Raw genomic sequence first — 20,542 nt, forward strand, 5'->3', positions numbered from 1 at the left:
GTAAAGAATTCTATATTATGTAAAAAGTGTCAAGTCGGTGCGAATTCTCAAATTCGATTTCAATAACGAGAATCTCGTAGTTAATCATAAAAAGAGAAGATGGTGTTCATATAAGGAACTCTCAGATATATATACCCTGACAATCTAGCTCACCGTTATTAGCTGCGCAATAATTCTAAAATACTAAAAGGCCATCTATTGGTGCAGGCGATGGAGTGTCGATATATCAAGCTTAATCGATATATCAAGCTGACTGTCACGGGCTTTAGTCTTGTCGAAAGCAATCTTTTCTTAGTCTCAAACCCTCTTAATGACACACCGCTCCTAATACGTATAGTAAAACTATATTTTTTGGTTTTTTTTTATTTTAGACATAAAATATTTTTTATAATATTTTTCCTTTGCAGAATAGATCTCGCTGTCTAAAACTGAGAAGCAACTGTGTAAGTTGATATTGAAGGTGTGCGCTCCCCTTATTGTAAAATTGCCGTAATTGTGAACCATAAACTGACTGAACTTGATAAAAAAAGTAAAAAACTTGTCGATACAAACTATTACTACTACAGTTACTGTACAGCCTTTAAATTAAAACAGTTAACTCTCATTTTATCCATCGTTTTTTTGACGTCATCAAGCCGTTTGCACATGCGCTCGTTCACGAAAAAAGTTGCCATATTTGTAGAAAACGATCATTTTTCTTTTATTTAATAGTACTTTTTGGTGTTGTTTTGATACTATAATAAAAAAATTGCAAACAAAAGCATCGTTTTCAAACATTTATTGCAAAAGCTTCATGTTTTTAACGATAAAATTGTCTATAAATTGGCCGACAACGATAAAATAGCGTCACGAAAAAACGAAGGATTCCTTTTGGAAAGGCCAAAGGATTGAGTTTGGTAACATCTTAGAGCGGATCAGGCAATTTAGGTGTATTTTACTGTTCGTATAATGTAAAATCCCTATAACATAAACATTCCCGGAACAAATTATTTATGTTATAGGAGTGCCTTCAGTACTCGATAATTTAGATGGTTTTGCTAATTCGCCTCTCATTATTATATATCTAGATGAGACTGCTACCGATGAAAGCTAATCTGGCCCTGAAATATGGGTCTGAAAAAGAATTTATTTCTTAGATAGTTGAACCAAAGAGGTTCTCTAGATGATGTTAGATGCCACTCATTACAGATGAGCAGTTGTACGCTCCTCACTGGCATCCTACTCTGACTGCTCCGTACAGGCCATATTGGACTCGCTGTCTCCCATCCTCGGCTGCTCTATCTTTCAACTTTGCCATTGAGCAATATTCTCACCCGAGGGAAATTTATGATCTCGGTAGTAAGATGTATATGGATGAACTTGACATGGAAATAGAGGGTTAGTATATTCCAACAGTATTTCCATTCAGCTTTTCAACCATCTGATAAATTGTTGTAAACTCAGGTTCCATATTTTATTCAATCTAGATATATCTAGAGATATTCAATCTAGATTGTGATTTATTGTGAATAGTTATCAGGAAGACGACTCCCATCATGTTATCTAGCGTAAGTACGCGCTTCTATTCGTTTGCTCCCATACTCCGTCTAGTAATATAGAGCTGCCTACCATAACCAGAAATATTTATTTTGTTTACTATGTTGAAAGTTGAATGATCTTACACTTCAAGAGAGATGAACCCTTATGAGCTATGGACGTTATTGTTATTGGGTGTAAGGCATTGTTCGTTGATTCTATACTCTACATTTACCATTAATCTCTAATTTATCTCTGAATGACCATATTGAACCATAAAGAAAATGAAAAGCTTGTAGTTTATTACTTTGATTACATTAATTATTTTTTAAGCAAAGATTGTATTAAAATATATTTTAATATTTAATGCATGTTTCCACAAATACATGATTTGATTAAAACCATATCCTTCGCCAATATTTTTGCTAGTTCAAAACAATAATAATACAGTGACACTGGTAATGGTGGTTGGAGTTGTCTCCATAGTAGTACTGTGATACTGGTAAGTTGGAGTTATCTTCCATTGTAGCACAGTGACACTGGTAAGTTGGGGTTATTCTCCATAGTAGTACAGTGACACTAGCAAGTTGAAGTTATTCTCCATATTAGTACAGTGACACTAGTAAGTTGGAGTTATCCTCCATCGTAGTACAGTGACACTAGTAAGTTGGAGTTATCCTTCATAGTAGTACAGTGACACTAGTAGTTAGAGTTATCCTCCATAGTAGTAGTGACAATGGTAAGTTGGAGTTATTCTCCATAGTAGTACAGTGTCACTGGTAAGTTGGAGTTATTTTCCATAGTAGTACAGTGACACTGGTAAGTTGGAGTTATTTTCCATATTAGTACAGTGACACTGGTAAGTTGGATTTATCCTCCATGGTAGTAGTGACACTAGTAAGTTGGAGTTATACTCTATAGTAGTACTGTGATACTGGTAAGTTGGAGTGATCTTTCATAGTAGCACAGTGACACCGGTAAGTTGGAGTTATTCTCCATAGTAGTACAGTGACGCCGGTAAGTTGGAGTTATTCTCTATAGTAGTACAGTGACATTGGTAAGTTGGAGTTGTTCTTCATGGTGAGTAAATATGCATGAAAAGTGAAGAATAATAAAATATTCAGCTTGTTAAATATCATTGTCAGTCAATGAAGCACCATCTTACATGAACAGATGCATTGAGTACCCTTGACCTCAGTAGGGGTGGTGATTGGTAACATTTACTTCTCTGCGGGATTTGAACTATCAATTCACCGAATGTATCGATATAAGCCATTATATTTTATTATAAGCGATGATCTAGTTAGGTAGACTATTAAAAATTTTCTCTCCTCTGCATGTGCAAGTTTTGTAGCAAGTTCCTATATTATAGGAGATCTGGCAAGATTGAAGATGACAGAGCGGGCAAGTGTAACACCAACTCACTACTCTTATAATATGAATGGCTGATACGGCACTATGTTTGGACCACAAAGACAAGTGCATTAAACGCATTGATTACTTCTATTATTCTCTAACAGTCTCTTTCTGGATATAAAACATTTAGGTTGATTCTTCGGCAACGGCCGACTTGCATTATGTTTTATTTATTAGTATTCTTGGAGGTCTTCCAGCCACTGCGCCACTGATGAAATTATGTAGGTGCCTTTTTTGTTCATAGTATTTCTAAACCTTTATTTTAGAAAGTCTATTTATTATATGTCCTATTCTATGTACATCTGACATGCAGCTTTATCAATCAATGACAATTCCGTCCAGTTTGTAACTGATATTATTGTATTGTACAATATTGACTATCTGTAAAATATATAGTTTCAGGCGACACACTACTGGTAATGATTATTCAGAGAAAAATGCACTTGAATTCAGGAGTTATGATGTTTGATATGATGATTCACGTTTGGCAGTAGGGAAGATTAGTAAACAGAACGTACATGACATCTAAAAATCTCTACTAGACAAGCGACAGTTGATGAAAAGTTATTGATCAAAAATATTGATCCATATTAAATTGTGAAGATAATAAATTATGATTCAAGAAACTAATGTCTGTCTAATGTAGGAATGTGAAGTAAGATGCAACGACCATAAATATTGGTAAATTCATCAGATGCCTTAGACAAGCAGATGGAGCTGTCAGCAGGTGCAGCGCACAAATAGACCACACAACTGGTGAAACCATCTAAACGGCTGCTAAACATACAAGATGATTAAAACAGTTGCTTGGCTCTCTTCATCTGCTGTTGCTTCCATACAGGTTTAGACATGAATTCTTCGTATGAGCATTCAAATAGATTCTGGAAATCTTCAGCGCTCAGGTACACCTGCAATTAATTTCAATGTAATAATCACAGTCAGATACACCTGCAAACAATGTCAATGCAGCAGTCAATTTTAAAAGGCAGACAAATTTCTTAAGATTTATAATCTAACATGTATTAAGACTAAAAGCCCTTGTGTCAGATAGTAACAAACCTGAGAACTTTGAAAACTAAAGTGAGCATTTGATAACATTTAGCTCGAGATATCTGAAACATCTATCATATAATGGCTTATGTTAAGTGAAAATGAATGGTGAAAAAACAGCATACCTCTCTCTGCGTTGCATCAACGCCTTCTGGCAACTCATCTGGAGATTTAATCAATTGCTCATATGGATATTTAGCGACCTTTGAAAAGCTTATCTCCTGCCCCTCATTTCCATTGAGGTCGATTTTGGCAACACCCATGTTAGCCTCACCCAGTTCTTTCTTGAGCTCCTCGTATGTTTTACCTCTCTAAATAATGGAAGGAACAACTTTAGAGATACATGTCTATTATTTGTCTCAGAATAGCGTTTCACTAGCAACATACCGGCGACCTGGAAAGCAGTTAGGAACCAATACCATTGCCCAGCTAACCCCATTCCAGATTGAACATAATTGAAATGTTTTGCATTGCTATCAACGAGCAACCATTGAAATGAGAGCTTCGGTAGAGCAAGCCCGTGGCATGGAGTTGAAGTCTATTAAAAAGCCTGCAAACTTCAAGCTTCACCCGACAATACCTTGATGAAATACCAACAAGAATTGGAAGCTTCGACAATGTTGTGAGTGTACAAGAAATAAGACTGGTACCATATGGAATAAAAGTTGTTAAAGCTTGACCTTAGCGGTGAACCTTTACCAGTTTATGCTGCCACATATTAGCTAACACTGCCACAGATAGCATGCATGTCCTTGACCTACCCACTCAGCCTTCGTCTGCAATGTGCAAGTTCAAAGCAACATCAGTAAATATGTAGGAACAGTGATGGATAACAGATATCCTTCAATAAACCCTAGTACAGTCATACCTAGACATACGAGCGTAATGTGTTCTGGGACTGAGCTCGTATGTCAATTTACTCATGTCTCAGGGCACTATTTTCTATATAAAATAAATAGATAGAAATTAATCCGTCACCATACTATGAAAAAACCATATAAAACAGAATATTACGATGGAAAAACGTGTTTTTATTTGTTGTTAATTCAGTACCTACGCTAACAAAGTAACAAATTCATATTTAGCTGTTAAACTATGCAATAAAAAATAACGTTACTATGTACACTATTGTAAGTTTTTACCTTTGAGACAAACATAGTGGCTAACGATCTTATTTTTCTTTAACTCCTTTGTTTAAAAAATCTCGTGTTATGCCTACACAACAACTTAACCAACTAAGATATGTATTTTAGCCTTCGCACAATAAAATCTCAAACTAACTTGTCAACACATTACAACACTCGTCATTCCTTATTTTCATTATCTCTTACACTCTCCTATTCTACTGGTGGCCATAGACGGGTTGCCTATCCGTGTGTCATCAGCGTGGAATTCCTTGCCAATTTGGCGAAGGAAAATTGATAGTCATGATGGTTTTAAGGCTGCTTTGAAGCTGTACTAGCTGGACTCTCTGGATAAGATTTGTTCTGATTTCTTCTGCTTAGACAACTATGTTTTCTTCATTAACAATTCATCTATTAACTCGGGCTCTGCATCTCGAATAGCCATGCTACTGCGCATATGGGCTCTCATTGCACGTTACTTTTTTATCATCTTGTTATGTTATGATTCAATGTAAATCAAACAAACAAACGATGGTCTAAGAGACACTTGACAGCAAAGCGTTCGGAACACTAAACGTTTGTGAGGTTATGTAACAGAAACTTTGAATTTAATTTAAATAAATTTAGCTTACTAAACACACATTAAAGGTTTTAATATTTTACTAAACTTACTTAATTTGTATTGTTTTAATTTTTTATTAGCAGTTATCAGTTTGGTGTTTTTTGCATCGGGTTCACTGTAACTTTTAGCCAATCTTCAAGAACTTTTTTGAAAGTGATTTGAGGAAAATGATTGTGAGCGATGTTGCTTTCGAGGACGGCCTCTTACATACTTGGCCATGTAGTGGCCATCGGAAACCGGCTCGTATCTCAAAGATTACTCGTATCTCAAGGAAGATACTCGCTCGAAAGTCTGCTCGTATCACGATTTTCTTGTATGTGGGGGCACTCAAGTGTTGAGGTATGACTGTATTAGTGTACCATACAATCAGCAATTTTATTTGTTTATTGATTAGTGCACGGGAGGACAACTGACGAAGGTGCCCAAAAGTTGATAGTCACAAAAACCACAATCATTTACAATTACAAGCTAACCTGGTAGATATCTCTATCCCAAAATCCAAAGTACCCTGTAAAGTTCGGAGGCTCAAAACCTTGTTTAATACGTATTATTGCAGTGTCTGTATCTCGCCCTGATGGATCTGTTCGCATATATTCCTAAAAAACAATGAAAAGTGATTTTGAGCAAAACATCAACCATAACACAAAATTGACATGGTATTTAGTTAGGAAGAGAATTGTGGAACCAATGAGAGATTATGCAGACTTGTGAACTGACAACTCTAAAATAATGTAATGAAAGAGACACCCTGACAACGAAAGTCAGTAGTAGGAAAACAATCATTGAGACACATTGGAGGCATTCCATATTTTGATAATTAATTAAACCAAACTCGCAGAACTTCAGCAACAACTACTAATTATATTTTTGACGCATCCTTATGTCAGTGCTAAGATCGAAATATGGAGAAATGGTAGCTATTCAACATGAACATGTGAGAGAAATTCCAAAGGGCACAGCCTTGAAAGAAAGGACACTCAAATCTTTGGGTTTAAATTCATAGATATTATTGCCCTCTTTGTATCACTATGAGACAACACAGTACTCGACCATGAAGTTTCCTGCGGCTTATCATTTTTAGTACAAACTATTAATTGACAGGGAATAGACAACTACCTATAGCCTATTATACTCCTACGAGCAACATGACTAGTACAGGACCAGCATCTCAAACTTAGCCCTATACATTGTGATCACCATTCGATGAGTAAAGATACTACCATGAGTGAGCATAGACATAAGGTTGTACACCTGTCACCAACTGTCACTAGAAGCCATTGTGAGCAGTTAAGATTCTGATTGGATAACATAATAGGCACAAAGTCTCATCTGATTAAAATAGTGCCTGTTTATAGCCTTCAAATTAAAGCAGCAAAAGGTAGGATCGTCAGCCCATCCTACCAGACCCTACCAGTGTCTGTGATTAATTGTTCCAATCATCAATCATAGTACATACTTACAATAGCTACACGCTCAGCATTCTCTTTCTCTGTTTTATTTGCCCCTTCACCAATCCATATGAAGATTTGATCCCAGGCATCCAACAGCATCACATCGTCGGTACAGAGGTCCACCTGTGTGTTAGTAGCAAGCAGTCTTGGAATTTATAGGTTTCAGCAATCGTCTTTTTGAGGAAAGCTTATGATACGTAACAACATACAAAAGTTCAAATGGTGTAACAGCCGAAAATTTAAACACCTGGCTGACAGAGCAGCAACGTAGACAGATAACGTAGCAGATAACGTAGACAATGACAAATGTCTAGCAAACACAAAATCATAGGAGTGTGGCTGACCAAGTTGAATTCGGAGGATTCTTCGAATATCATTAGTTTAATCCCATCAGCTATAGTGAGACTATAAATTACCTGACCAAAGTCTGGTATTTCCTCGACATCAAAGTTACCAGAAGCATTTGAGCACTGAAAAAGACGAACTGGGTGGTCACTGTCATCCTCTTGTAAGCGCTTGTCACTCGCATACTCTTCCTTCCCTCCCAGCGCCGCCCAAAACTCGGGCTTTTCCTGGCCTTCAAAGATCATCTGTGGCTCTCTGCAAGTAACAAACACCACTCTTAAATACCAATCAGATTGTCCATAAGTCAAATATACCCTGAATTGAGTATCATCAAGATAATGGATATCTACAGACCAGGGAGGAGCTCTAAGAGTAACCATATGAAATATGGTCAACACAAACCATGAACCAGAGGAAATCAGAGACATGAAGCAGCAGTTACAAATATATGGTCATATCAACCCAAAATTGTGTTACCGCGTGTACCAGTCACAATATAAGCTGTGGCAACATGGATTAGACCAATGGGAAGGGATCGTACTGCTAAATAGCGACCGCTGGAAATGAAGACATATTTACGATATGTACCTTTAAGCGGATGAAATGAAAACAGCCCCATAACCTTCGTAATCAAGTACCCATGCACTAAACTGTCCTAATATGCACCAATGTCCAGAAGAAAAAATGTGATCACTTGAAAGGTAAGTATTTTAGAGGTGACCATATGCACTTGTAACCATGCTAGATGCGAGCACCGTTAGCCATACAAAATGTGATCACACATATATGCTGCCAAAGTAACAGTCCTGACACAAATATGTGGTCATCCTACCATCATACACCGGGTTGAGCTCACCTTAGTGCCTCGTCATCATGGCTAAACAATAAGATAGAGTATGAAATATGAACATCTGCCATTAATATCATATCATGTCTGTGATTGCAGACGATAACGAAACACTGAAACATTTACAAACAAAGAATTTTTGTCTCTAGTGATACTTGTTGGAGCTGACTCAAAGCAGCAGAAAAGGCATAAAGTTCACAAGTGCTGGTGTCTATCTGACAGGCCTGCTAGGAAAGTTGTCTTAAGTTAAGTGTTACCACAATCGTAAGTGTCGTAAGTTGTGTTAGTTGAGTGTTACATATAAGTTGTCTTACCTTGGTGAGTGTTTGGCTATAAGCTTGGCCATCTCCCTCTCATCTCCCGTTGAGCCCTTGCCACTCCAGATAGATACGCTGCTCTTGGTGAAGAGCACAAAGACATCATTAGAATTAAGTGAGGCAGCCCGGCATGGCACCTGCAGACAAAGAGACATGATGCAAACCGTTTGAATCTACAAAGGAGCAACTTCACACCATCATCCAGATGCAATTAACGATCAACAAATACCTGTATTGCCTTGCTATTAAGGGCGCTGGTGCCTCTCACTTGCAGCATGTATTTCTCTCCTGGCCCTTCATCGTTGCTGTGCTGAGACTGGTTCCAGCCAGCCTTTCCTCCAGAGTAGATGATCATCTTGCCCCCAAATATAGCCATGAAATGTGGTGGCTCTTTGCCCTGTACGACACGCACCTGCACCGGTGATCCTCCCATCTTGTCATCGAGTTGAACAGCGTGCATTGCTGAGGCACCCTTCTCATCCTGGCTAGACTTACTGCCCTGTAGAGAGCGGAAATGAGTAATCGTAAAACTGCGATAATATTCTTGTGAATATTTGAGCAATTTAAAAAGTAGAACTTTTATCACATATTTATAGAGCAGAGGGTGGCTAACAAATGAACCACATCATGGAGAGTATAAATCACTATGTCACATATAAAGGGATAAACAAGCATGAGACAGATATCTTACCTGCCAGTAGTAGATAATAGAGTTATCTTTGTTGCGGACTTGGTAAGTATAGAGAATGATGTAACAATCGCCACCAAAGAATTGTCCTATCATGTTTCGTTCAACGGGCACCATGTCAAAGTCAACAATCCTCCATACCTGCAAAAATGCAGTCATGTTTGCACATTCTATGTCACAACTTGACACGCGCTATAAAATCATATGTGTTAGTCATGTTACATATCCCTACGACATATAGAGAGCAGCAACGTCTGCACATCACTAAGATAAACTAGAATGCCTGCAATAACAGCATGGTACACTCAATGCATGACAAACATGCATCAAGAGCTATTGTTAAAACTGGCTAGAGAGTAAAGACCTAGAAAAATACTAGGAATTATCTCTCCACTGTAAGCAATAAACTCACATATTAAATGTGCTTTCTATCAAAGTTAACAAGAGAAATTCTTAGCACATATATAATATTGTCCCACGACCAAAAGAGCGGAGCGAAGTTTGAGAGTTTTTATGATAAATGCATGTGCACACAACTTACGAAAATTATTCATCAACAACGTCGCAAACCCTTGTTTCAAAATCTCATCAACAAATTTAACCATCATTTTGTAGAGTTGTTAAAGCATAATAACGATACAAAACACATATAAGCCTATTTAAATATGTTACCAAGTTTTTGTAAATTGTCGACAGTCTCTTAAAATTTACCCATCTGATCGGGTTATACACAAATAGACAGATTAATTTGGCCGCAAATCGTCACAAAACGCTTGAAAAGCTTGGTTTAATAAAAGTTAAGACCGGTAAACGAAACACTGAGCGACAGAGAATAGAGTTTGTAAGTCGTGCGCATTTCACGAAAAAATAACGTGCACATTTCACCAGTCTATACCATTGTCGAACTGCCGAAGGTTTCTGTAATTAACGTAGAAGTACAGAAATCGTTTTTTTTTTTGCCGATTTCAAAGTAACTGACATTTTGGAAACTTTTGAGTACTTTGGTATTCTAACTGATGTCCAAAGCAGTGAAAGTAAAGGAAATGACGATGATATATGATTCTTATGAGATTATTACAATATTTAATTATAAGTTTGGATGACTATTGAAGTGTTATAGTCACACTAACAACATCGATGATGGGCAATATGTTACTGTTATTATTTTTTCTAAATAGTTTTGTCAAATAGATTTTTTTTAAATCTATATAAATATCACAACTTCTTGATATTGTTAGCTATGACGTTTTGAAATGTAAACAAAATTGTGCATTGGTTTTCTATTATTTCTGTATTACTATACTAATAATATTGGTTATTCTAATAATATCAGTGCATTTTACTTCTAATATTGGCCAATATTGCATTTCTCCTATTGCAGGGGGAAAAATATAAACATATAACCTTTTCTTTTCATTATTGCTATTTGTTGTATATAATAACACCCACACCCAGTACATTACAGCTACCATTGCAGTTATCCTATTGTGCTGCAGTGCCATTTGACAATATTGCATTTCTCAACTATCAGTACCCTTTCTTTTTTCCAATATCACTTTGGTCGTGGGCTGTATGACAGGAGAATTTCTAGTTTTATTAAATAACAACATATGTATAGTTATTTTATAATATAAAGCCATATATAAACTACGAACAGAGTTTGTCAAGTTGGAGACCCAAACAGGTTTCAACATTGGCATATATTATAACGTATACATACAATTCAAGTATAAGCCAGTTACTTGAGCACTCTCAGACAACTCAATGACAATTGTACAAACACGATAAACTTTGCGATGCGAAACCCTGAAATCAAACACAAGAAATATTTGATAGAGAAGTTAACAGACCTGTGTGGTACCAGAACCATCATCAACCATCTGAGTCTGAGCGGCCAATGGTTGGTTCGAGTGCAGGGCAGAGGCATCAAACTTGGTCTGCACTGTCTTAGCTAAAGAATGATGAATACATTTGAAACTCGGCGCAAGAATAAATTTGATGTACTCATCAATTCATTACATATGAGAGAGAGAGAGAGGCAAAACACGAGTCCACCCACCTATCTTGCCACCGGCGACATAAGCCTTGCCAGATGCCTGCGGCATAGGCCACGTCTTGAAAAGGTTCTTAAACTCTGTTGGTTCACCACCATCTGCCACCTTTGTTACGCTAGTCTTGTTAGCATAACCCTTTTTCTTGCAGAAGCCCTGTGAGATAAGTGGTAGTAAGCGCATGCACAAAGTGATAGCAGTGTTAGCAGAGCCGACAGCAGAGCCGGCAGCAAGGCATGCACATGCTAAAACATGCTCTTAAGATCTCATGCTATCAAGGCATCTAATGCTCACCCCCTACCTCATCCAGCACCCCTCAGACCCGGCTACAATTCATAAATACATTGTTGCAACAGTAAAGCTATAAGATGTTTTCAGATGATATATTCAATAAAACCAACCCATACTTAATTGGAGTTACTATCCCCTAACTTACTAAATAAAACTGACATAAGCGGGCACATCGGTTAGAGAAATGCTTCTCGTTAGGAGAATACTCACCACTGCGTTTCTCATCGCTTCACTTCTCTCCTGTTTGCTCGCTTGCTTACCATTCCAAACCCAGACGCCTGCCTCGCCATTGTCCACGATAAAAGAGTCCTGTAAAGGGGAGTAGAAAGACTCACTGAACAAAGACAGCAACTCTAGAAGGTCATACAGATACTGACTTGGGTAATACGGCAGCGCAGACGATAAGAAATAACTGGTTCAAACAAACACATTTACTATTATGATTTAGTGAACATAGCTTAAAAATAAAAAAACAGATGAAGGAAAGATCTTTCATGCAAGACTAGCAACTAGTAAAACAATATCATGTCTAGACCAATGAAGAGAGGGAGAGCATACGCGTACAACCAACTTGCAACATCTGGGAGCTGATAGCTTATAAATTATCTGAAGGGTAAATTTTTTGCTGTAGTATCTAGCAATAACAAATGTCTACCTTGACTAGCAATAGGATAGCAAACACCACTGCAAACTTCACATAAGCGAAGGAAGCTTTTACAAAAAATCCTTTAGCTACTGTGGCGAAAGCGATAATCATTTGCTTCGAAATATTTAACCAAATAAGTTCTGAAAGTTTTGTCTTCAAATCACTCCAAATATAAAAACTGTTTTTCCAGGAAATTATGCGGCAAGAATTTCATCTAAGTCTAATATGAAAATGAAACAGATGGACCCCCATCAAATACAGACAACAATAAACAATCAATGAAAGAGAACACAACTACGTGTACAGCGTGCATGCTAATTCATTACAAGTGCCATAAACAGTGTGCTAGGTCTAAAGAATAGCCACTATGGCTAACAGATATTATCAGGTAATAGCTAGCAAAGAATTGATACTTTACCTTCTATCACCAGCAGCGTAGACAAGAAATTTAAACAGGTTTACAACATGTACAGTAGCACAACACAGAACAGGCAAGTCAGCAATTTAAATACTTCCGACACCTTAATAATACTGTATTAGCGCATGTATGTACAGCAGCCAGTTCCAACATCTCAACAATACAGTATCAGCAAAAGCCCATAGACTTATAAATGGCCAGCATCCCCTCACACAAAATAGCAGAATGCCAAAGACATATATACATTTGGAAAACAACCTCAAAACAGTGTAACGCATAAATGAGAAGTTGCCTTATCATGACAGCCCACTCTAAACCTCCAACCCAAAACATTGTGTTGCATTATTCAAATATTACTGTTGACTCATGTACCTTTGAATCGAGGTCAGACTTGTGAAGTGGTCCAGTCTTCACTTCCTCTATCTTCAGAGTGCCACCCTCGTCTGACACAAGGAACAGTTTTATTTCACTCGATTTGATCCTCTCCACCTTTTCATCCGAACCTCCTTCCCTGGATGCCTTCACTTTTCGCTCTGATATGCGCAAGTGATCATTCCATAGCTAAGAGTAAATCATTGCTAAATTTGCAAGACAAACAGCGATACATACAATACTGGAATACAATACAAACATCCCTTAATAAAAATCTTCAAAATTTTATATACATGTACGTACAGTAGGCCTACATATTAAAAATTAGTAACAAAATAGTACAGTAACCTTAGTAACTATAGTTACCTATTCAGTAATTATGATCTGCAATAAGATGCCACATTACTACACTACACTGTACAGTACTGTACAGTAAGGAGTTTTCACCATCGAGACAGACGTAGTGGCTAACCACGAAGTGACTTAGACAGCATTGCGTTTGGTACACTAGACTTTTGTGACGTAACATAACATAAACTTTGAACTTACCTTACATGAATTTAGCGCATTAAACACACGCTTGAAGCTAAGTTTAAATATTTTATTAAATTTGCGTTTAATTTTGTCGCCTTAATTTTTTTATTACCTGTTTCTGGCTTGGCGTTTTTTGCCTCGCTTCTATTATAACTTTTAGCGAACCTTATTAAAAAATTTTTTCAAACTAATTCGACAAAAAAGACCGAGCGACGCTGTTCAAATTTGAATTTCAGAAAAACATGTTGGTGCCATTTATTGGGGAAAATGCTATAATGAGGGATGAGAAGAACTTCGTGTTCCACATTATAAGGCAAAAAACACCATACGACATGGATGCCATAACCCGGGGTGCGCTGTATAACAATTTCACTTGTCTTGAGCTGTTGCATCTGCTATCATAGATATTCCACACCAACTTTGCTGCTTGGCATGTTGTGGAGAATTGTCTCCACCTTCTTACACTCATACATCTCATACTATTTAGTTTCATAGCATTTGTACCTACATAGTGTTTTTCCAACAGACCTTCCACGCAACCAAATAAACATCAAGCATTTTATCTGAACCACAAAGAATAGTTTTTTTTAAAGTTGATAATGCACCTTTTTTTCTGAGGGGTGCATAGAATCCTCCTCTCCGCTGTCGACAGCTATGATGTCACCGCCTCCCCTCTCATCTCTCAGACTCCTGGCTATCTCCATGCCCTAAAAATACATTTTGTCCTAAACTCTGTATGGGTGGCATGCGGAATTAGCTGAGTAACCCCACAAGACGGTCACTGCTAATTGCCATATTAGTTCCTATCTTATCATTGCTGGCACAAGCAAACAGGTTTTTACTGTTTAAAATTGGGCTGCCCAAATCAGTGCAAACAGTGTAATCATCCGCATCAAACATCCCATAGGTTCAGTGAGTTGGTCGATGCACCTCCAGCCTTTGCAATGGTTAGGCAATGCCCAAGTGTTATCTCTAGGCTAACCAATCATGAATAGTCATTCGATCACCAAACTCCCATCACTCACCTAGTTTCACCTTTTCGATATTGTGTTTTCACATGCATTTGACAGTTAGCAACTATAAAGGAGACATTCTATAACACACAAATTTCTCATCCTATGTCGGCTTTCTACGTCTAAAGCTCTCACACCTAGCTGCCATTCACACAAAAGTGCTATTTTTGTCCCAGACAAGCGAGCAGTGGATGAAACAAAAGCTCACAGCAAGACAGGCAGGGTTGACTGACCCACCTTGATGCGCTCAGTTCTGCTCGATTCTTTGCCCATCCAAACGTATTGCACTTTGCCCAAGTCTAATATAAACACATCGCCGTCATTAAAGGAATTCCACGACTTGTCAACCTCCTCACAGCGCACATGGTGGCGCCCTTTAACTTGCAGGAGTCGCTGTGTGACTTTCTGTTCTACATGGTTGAACCCAGAGGCAACACCACCCTTCATATACCTGTAAGATGCAGGCAAAGTAACTTACATAATACAACGATCTTACATTGGCACCTCCATTGGTCAGAAACAGCATCTAGCACACACACATATGGGAGAGAGCATGCAAGTTACCACTATATATGTATATAGTGTTAATGACACTCACTCGAATCAGAGTGAGAGACGAGATTCTAGAATATTCCGCAAACGTGATAATTGAAGTTGAGGGCTATTTTAATTCGCCACACTGCACACTCAAGAGCAATCGTTTTTTATAAGAATTTCCAGACATCATCGCTGAGCATTATGGGTACTCACTTTATTCCTCCTTTAGCTTTGAAGTAGTTCATGAATCTCGTAGACTCAGAACCCTGAGTTTCTCGGTGCTGCACAGGTGCACCCCCTAAATAGTCGTCCAGTTCAACAGTCTTGAAAGCGGCAACGCCTTCCTCATCCTATGACATCATCATATTATCACGTTCTAACCACCAACAATCTTGTGTGGGTGGTACGGGTCTTAGAGCCATACAACTATTACATTGGCCTGTTGATAAGGCATTGAATAGGGGACATAGAGTCTGGAAGACCATGATTAATGGAAGCACACGGCAAACATAGTCATTGCTAAAAAATGACAGGTTATGTTTGCTGGTTCAAATTATCATAAAACATGCTTCCGCAGTAAAAGATACACTAGGTAAGTATGCGTCGGCTAGAATAAAAAACCGAGACACGTTTCCCGTGGAGAGGCAAGATCACACATGCGAGGTCGTGCTGAATATTCAATAACCAAGTGAATAATCACAGAATTAATGCACAAATCATATTGAGTAATCACTAGATAGATGCACCAATCATTCGATCTGGGACCGCACCAGCGGTGAATGACTTGAGGAGTATTGAATATCACGCACCTGCGAGCTCTCTTTACCAAGCCAGAAGTGAATATGCATGTCTAGAGCCCCCTTCATATCCTGCACCTACAACACACAGCATATCTCTCCTAGTTCAAATTTGTTGTTTTTGATAACTTGTAATCGGTTGTTCGAGATTTGAGACACGAGTTACTAGATGGGGTCGAAATGTAAAGTCAGGTGGTCAAGCTAGATGACCAAATCGAAAGATTGGTGAAAATGGGAATGGAGAGAGATGTAACAGATGAAGAAAAGATTTTGCTAGACTCTGTTATAGCCGATATTTAGCAGTAAGGGACAAGCTTTGGTGTATCATAACTTAATGACCACCAGCTGATACGCAATTATAGAGGGTGGAGCTGAGACAGTGGCTCGTGAGCAATGATCTGCAAGGATGCGTGGCAGCTGGTCAGGATGCCTTTGTGCCAGCATAAGCCAGGATCTTCTGATTCTACTCAGAAATGCCACAAATATTTACGAGGATGATGCCTCCCAAATAGCAGGGACCCAGCTGCTCTATCCCTAGCATTTTTGGTATGAAGGCGTGTTATATAACTATCTGTACAATTATTATTTTCTCTGCCAATTCATGAAACAAGCAGTGTTTTATGGAGTATTGGCTATGTCAACCAATGTAACCATACAGTTGATACTAAGAAACTGCCTAATATTAGAGAGGTAACAGAAAAGAATGTTATCCTTATAGTCAAATAAACTGTACACATACACACACACGCATTTGACCAAAGCATTGAATTACATCTATCAATAGAGTACGCTATTTAGCTGATCAAGACTCATTCATTCAATAGACCTTAAGTAAATATTCCTGTTCTAAATGCAGAGTGAAAGGTAGAGAGGTAGAGATTCGTCAGAAATGCCGAATTGAACAAACAAGCCATTTAGTAATAGGGTGAACATGTAGTACTTTTGATACCGAGCCTGCACGGCTAGTAGTGTTTAAGATTGATGAACGGAAGTTTACTTTTCGTTAAAATTTGTGAAATCCAATCAAAACTTAAAAACAATAGTTACTTATTCAAAGAGTAACCAAGTTTCCAGCTTTACATAACAAGACAGCCTGTGAATTCCCCTACTACCCACACTCAGACATACTGGTTGAGCGTTTATATAGCTTACGATCAACACACCCTAACCAGCAATGATTCATACAAAATGACAACAAGACAAATACAAACAGAGACAAGAGTCGGGCCAACCCTCCGAGCATGTTTCAAAAAAGCACCAAAGGAAGGGTAATATTACAGTGAACCGAGATGCCTTCACCAACCCCAGCATAAGAGAATACAACGAGTGAGCCATAGGGCAAGCACTCTAGAGAGATGTTAATGACTACAATAGCAATACCTGATTCCAACAATTCTGATATCGATCCTGCATTACAATAGTCGCTCTTAGTAGAATCATCTAGCTAGTGAAAGGAGTGTCACTGAATATAGCTACTTGCTTAGAAATATACTTACATTGAGGACAATGTAAGAGTCCCCTGAATAGAATGACCCATAATGATCTTTGGGAACCGGGACTACCTTTAATTTCTGAAAATAAATTATGTGTTTATACATTAGTTAGATAGTATCTGTAGTATGTAAAAGGTGGCTTTACATAACTGCAAGTTAAGAAATATGGCAATATACCCATCATTTCTACAGCGTACCTCAATTCTCCAGATAATAAAACATGGCTTTCCTTTGGGAACAGCTTTCCACGCAGGATCTGACTCAGCAGGCATCTTAGTGATTATTCTTGAAAAGTAAATAATAATAATAATAATGCCCAGTGCTGGTAGGCTTTAGAGGCAAAACATTAAAAGTAACCGCTTATGAGTCATAGCCAACGCAAAGACACGCAAAGTAACTCATCAATCTATACCGCAGATGCCACAATTGTTGATCAAAGTTTGGCCTAAAAAACCAAAGTCTCGAAAGTGAATTGAAACCAGAATCACCCTTATATGCTTTTACAAAGCAACTTTGCGCTTTGTTTTTTGCTTTATCTATGGCTACTATTCATGACGCGCAATCTTCTCTTATTGATACAACTATAGTGTTAGATTTTTCTGCCTATAAATCATGATACTACACAGTTGTGTTGCACGTATTTATAGATTTAAGTTTGCAATTCAAAATTCTCAAAACATTAATTTTTAAAAGAAAGTTTTAAATATTCCTAGATAGTAAATTTGGTGAAACCCATGATATACAACTCTGTAGGGTTGTATATCATTGGTGAAACTATAACAATACTGTGATATTTAGTTGAGCATAAACACAAATTTGTCAAAGAAAATAAAACAAATGAAGCATTAAAATATGCATATGATATTCATCAGCTTAATTTGAACATACATACAGCATCAAAGCGCTAATTTGATACTCTAGATTCCTTTTGTTGTGGTCATAAACCGTTTCTCATCTCAAAGTTTGAAGGCAATATTCTTCAAAAAACAAGCCAGATGTGACTGCACGATAATTTTCACTGCTAAACATTGATTCCAGTTCCAATTTTAAGCAAAATACAGAGTGTTGGTGGTGCTGATCACCCAGTTTAGACTTTAGGACAACATGATAAGGTTCAATGAGCAACATATCGTCAAAAATCACATCACTGTAAGCTTTATAGCTAAAAATTCCTTGTAAAAAACAAGTTATAACATCTACAGTATTCAAACGTTGTTATGCATATCTATACAAGTCTTATGCACTTATATGAAGACGTTGTACACGTTGTAAAGACAACTAAATTGACTAATTGGTACAAAAATTATCTAGATGTGATCAAACATACCTATTCAGCACCAACGATGTACTGTAAGTATAGATTATGCCAATCCTTCTGTTTATATCAGACTTCAGTTACGCTTCATTAGTTTGCTGAACGAATTGGTGTCCAGGTCTTTGAAAACGCAGCTTGGAAATGTTCGAAACGATTCATACAAACCGGCTTGCGCTATATTTGTAGCCTGCGATCATACATTCACTCGCTACTACGTAGAACTATACAGCGACTCGCTAGATTTTTGCTATTTTGTCATAACACGACGCTAGATTTTTCTTTTGTGGCTTTCGTTAGTAGAGATGAATACGCCCAAGAGAATGTTTTAACACAAATGTTCTGCACGTGAGATAGGTGCAATCTACAATTCTGTCAACACTTTAAGTTGTTACCAACTTTAAGCATACTACGAACGCAAATAACGAAATTTGATGATCGCATGGATGAAACTACTTCGGACAAGACACGCAGCAATGAGTAAATAATTAAGTAGGGTGTGGCACTTTTGTAGTGTGAGACAACTCCAATGCTTTTGCGTCTCTCCCGCAATCACTGATTGTGCAGTGTTTCTGCAAGCATCAAAATATATGCGATTAACAATTCTTTGCAGATTCGATACATTACATATAGATGGATACGTTTGTTAGTCGCTACTCGCTACTAAGTTTTAATCAAATGATCTGTTGATGTTTATTTTTCCAAATATGCAAGTTCGTAATCTTCATTGCAACATCAATTGACAAGTCAACCACCAATTGGCACTTTTGAGGTAGAGGTGTCCTTTATGGAATGGTGATACGCACTCATGAGCACCTATACCAGATGCAACTTATCACATTTGCTAGTCCAACAAAACGTTAAATGCCTTCACTTGACAAAATGTCAGAAGATAGAAAGGACAACTCTTAATGATGTAAAGATTTAGATACCTAGTAGAATAATATCAAATTAATGTTATTAAGTTTTTAATTAACTCATTTAGAAATATTAATAGTGCCTACCACTTGATCACTTTATTTGTTAATGCCCAAAACTTAGTAGATAGTATCAATGTATATCTCAAAACTTATACATCTCAAAACTTCTCACTTATACACAAAATAGTGACTGTATTTTATGTTGTAGGCCTACATCATCAACAAGATACTAGAAGTACAATTGTTATTTTTTATTAAATTGAGAAGTTTAAAATGTTGATTAACTCGACCAGTTTCTTTTAAGGAAAATTGACTTCCTGTGCTGAAATACGAGGATGCATGAAGTTAAGTGGCTGTAGGGGTAGTTGCATTTTGCAATTTTGTACCGAATTATTTGTAAGATAATAGGACCAGAAAATTGTCATAAAAATTAACAGTAAAAATTTTTCAACATGCTGGGTCAACAGGAAGCAGTGAACATTTTGTCTCATTGCATTTAACAGAACTTTCATCTTTATGCATCAGTTTCATTTTATTTGGAAAGTAAGCTGACATTCTTCATCTATTGCTGACTTGTTTTATCTCATCTGCTGCTTTATTTTGCCAAATCAATGTAGGGCCCTGACAGCTTTGTTATCAGCATCAGCTGTTTCATTCAGTATCTTCATCATTGACTGCATATTCCTTTGAACTTGTCTAGTCTTGTTGTCGTTGTCCGAAAATTAAAAAATCTTGTTGTATTTTAAGCGTGTATTTGTCAAGTGACAAATGTTGCAGAACTTA

At 37.4% G+C, this 20,542-nt stretch overlaps 1 protein-coding gene across 6 annotated transcripts; it reads right to left on the reverse strand.

Moving 5' to 3' along the window:
* Positions 1–2,970: 2,970 nt before the first annotated feature.
* On the reverse strand, positions 2,971–18,969 carry LOC137400813 (advillin-like). 6 transcript variants are annotated; one of them, XM_068087154.1, is made up of 22 exons: positions 18,855–18,969; positions 17,725–17,812; positions 17,531–17,605; positions 17,415–17,441; positions 16,047–16,112; positions 15,451–15,587; positions 14,938–15,151; positions 14,293–14,394; positions 13,154–13,342; positions 11,928–12,026; positions 11,435–11,582; positions 11,226–11,326; positions 9,379–9,516; positions 8,917–9,186; positions 8,685–8,824; positions 8,380–8,400; positions 7,595–7,778; positions 7,188–7,301; positions 6,201–6,323; positions 4,743–4,757; positions 4,107–4,292; positions 2,971–3,839 (listed from the first exon to the last, which is right to left on the reverse strand). In XM_068087154.1, the coding sequence occupies exons 2-22, from the start codon at positions 17,797–17,799 to the stop codon at positions 3,726–3,728; spliced, it is 2,538 nt and encodes an 845-aa protein (XP_067943255.1). In that variant the 5' UTR covers positions 17,800–17,812; positions 18,855–18,969; the 3' UTR covers positions 2,971–3,725. The 6 variants fall into 6 exon arrangements, with proteins under 6 accessions (XP_067943255.1, XP_067943274.1, XP_067943268.1 ...); XM_068087173.1 differs by lacking the exon at positions 17,415–17,441 and having other exon boundaries at positions 18,855–18,968; XM_068087167.1 differs by lacking the exon at positions 8,380–8,400 and having other exon boundaries at positions 18,855–18,968.
* Between the last annotated feature and the right edge of the window lie 1,573 nt (positions 18,970–20,542).

Source organism: Watersipora subatra, chromosome 1 (assembly GCF_963576615.1).
Source record: "Watersipora subatra chromosome 1, tzWatSuba1.1, whole genome shotgun sequence".
Classification (NCBI taxonomy): Eukaryota; Metazoa; Bryozoa; class Gymnolaemata; order Cheilostomatida; family Watersiporidae; genus Watersipora; species Watersipora subatra.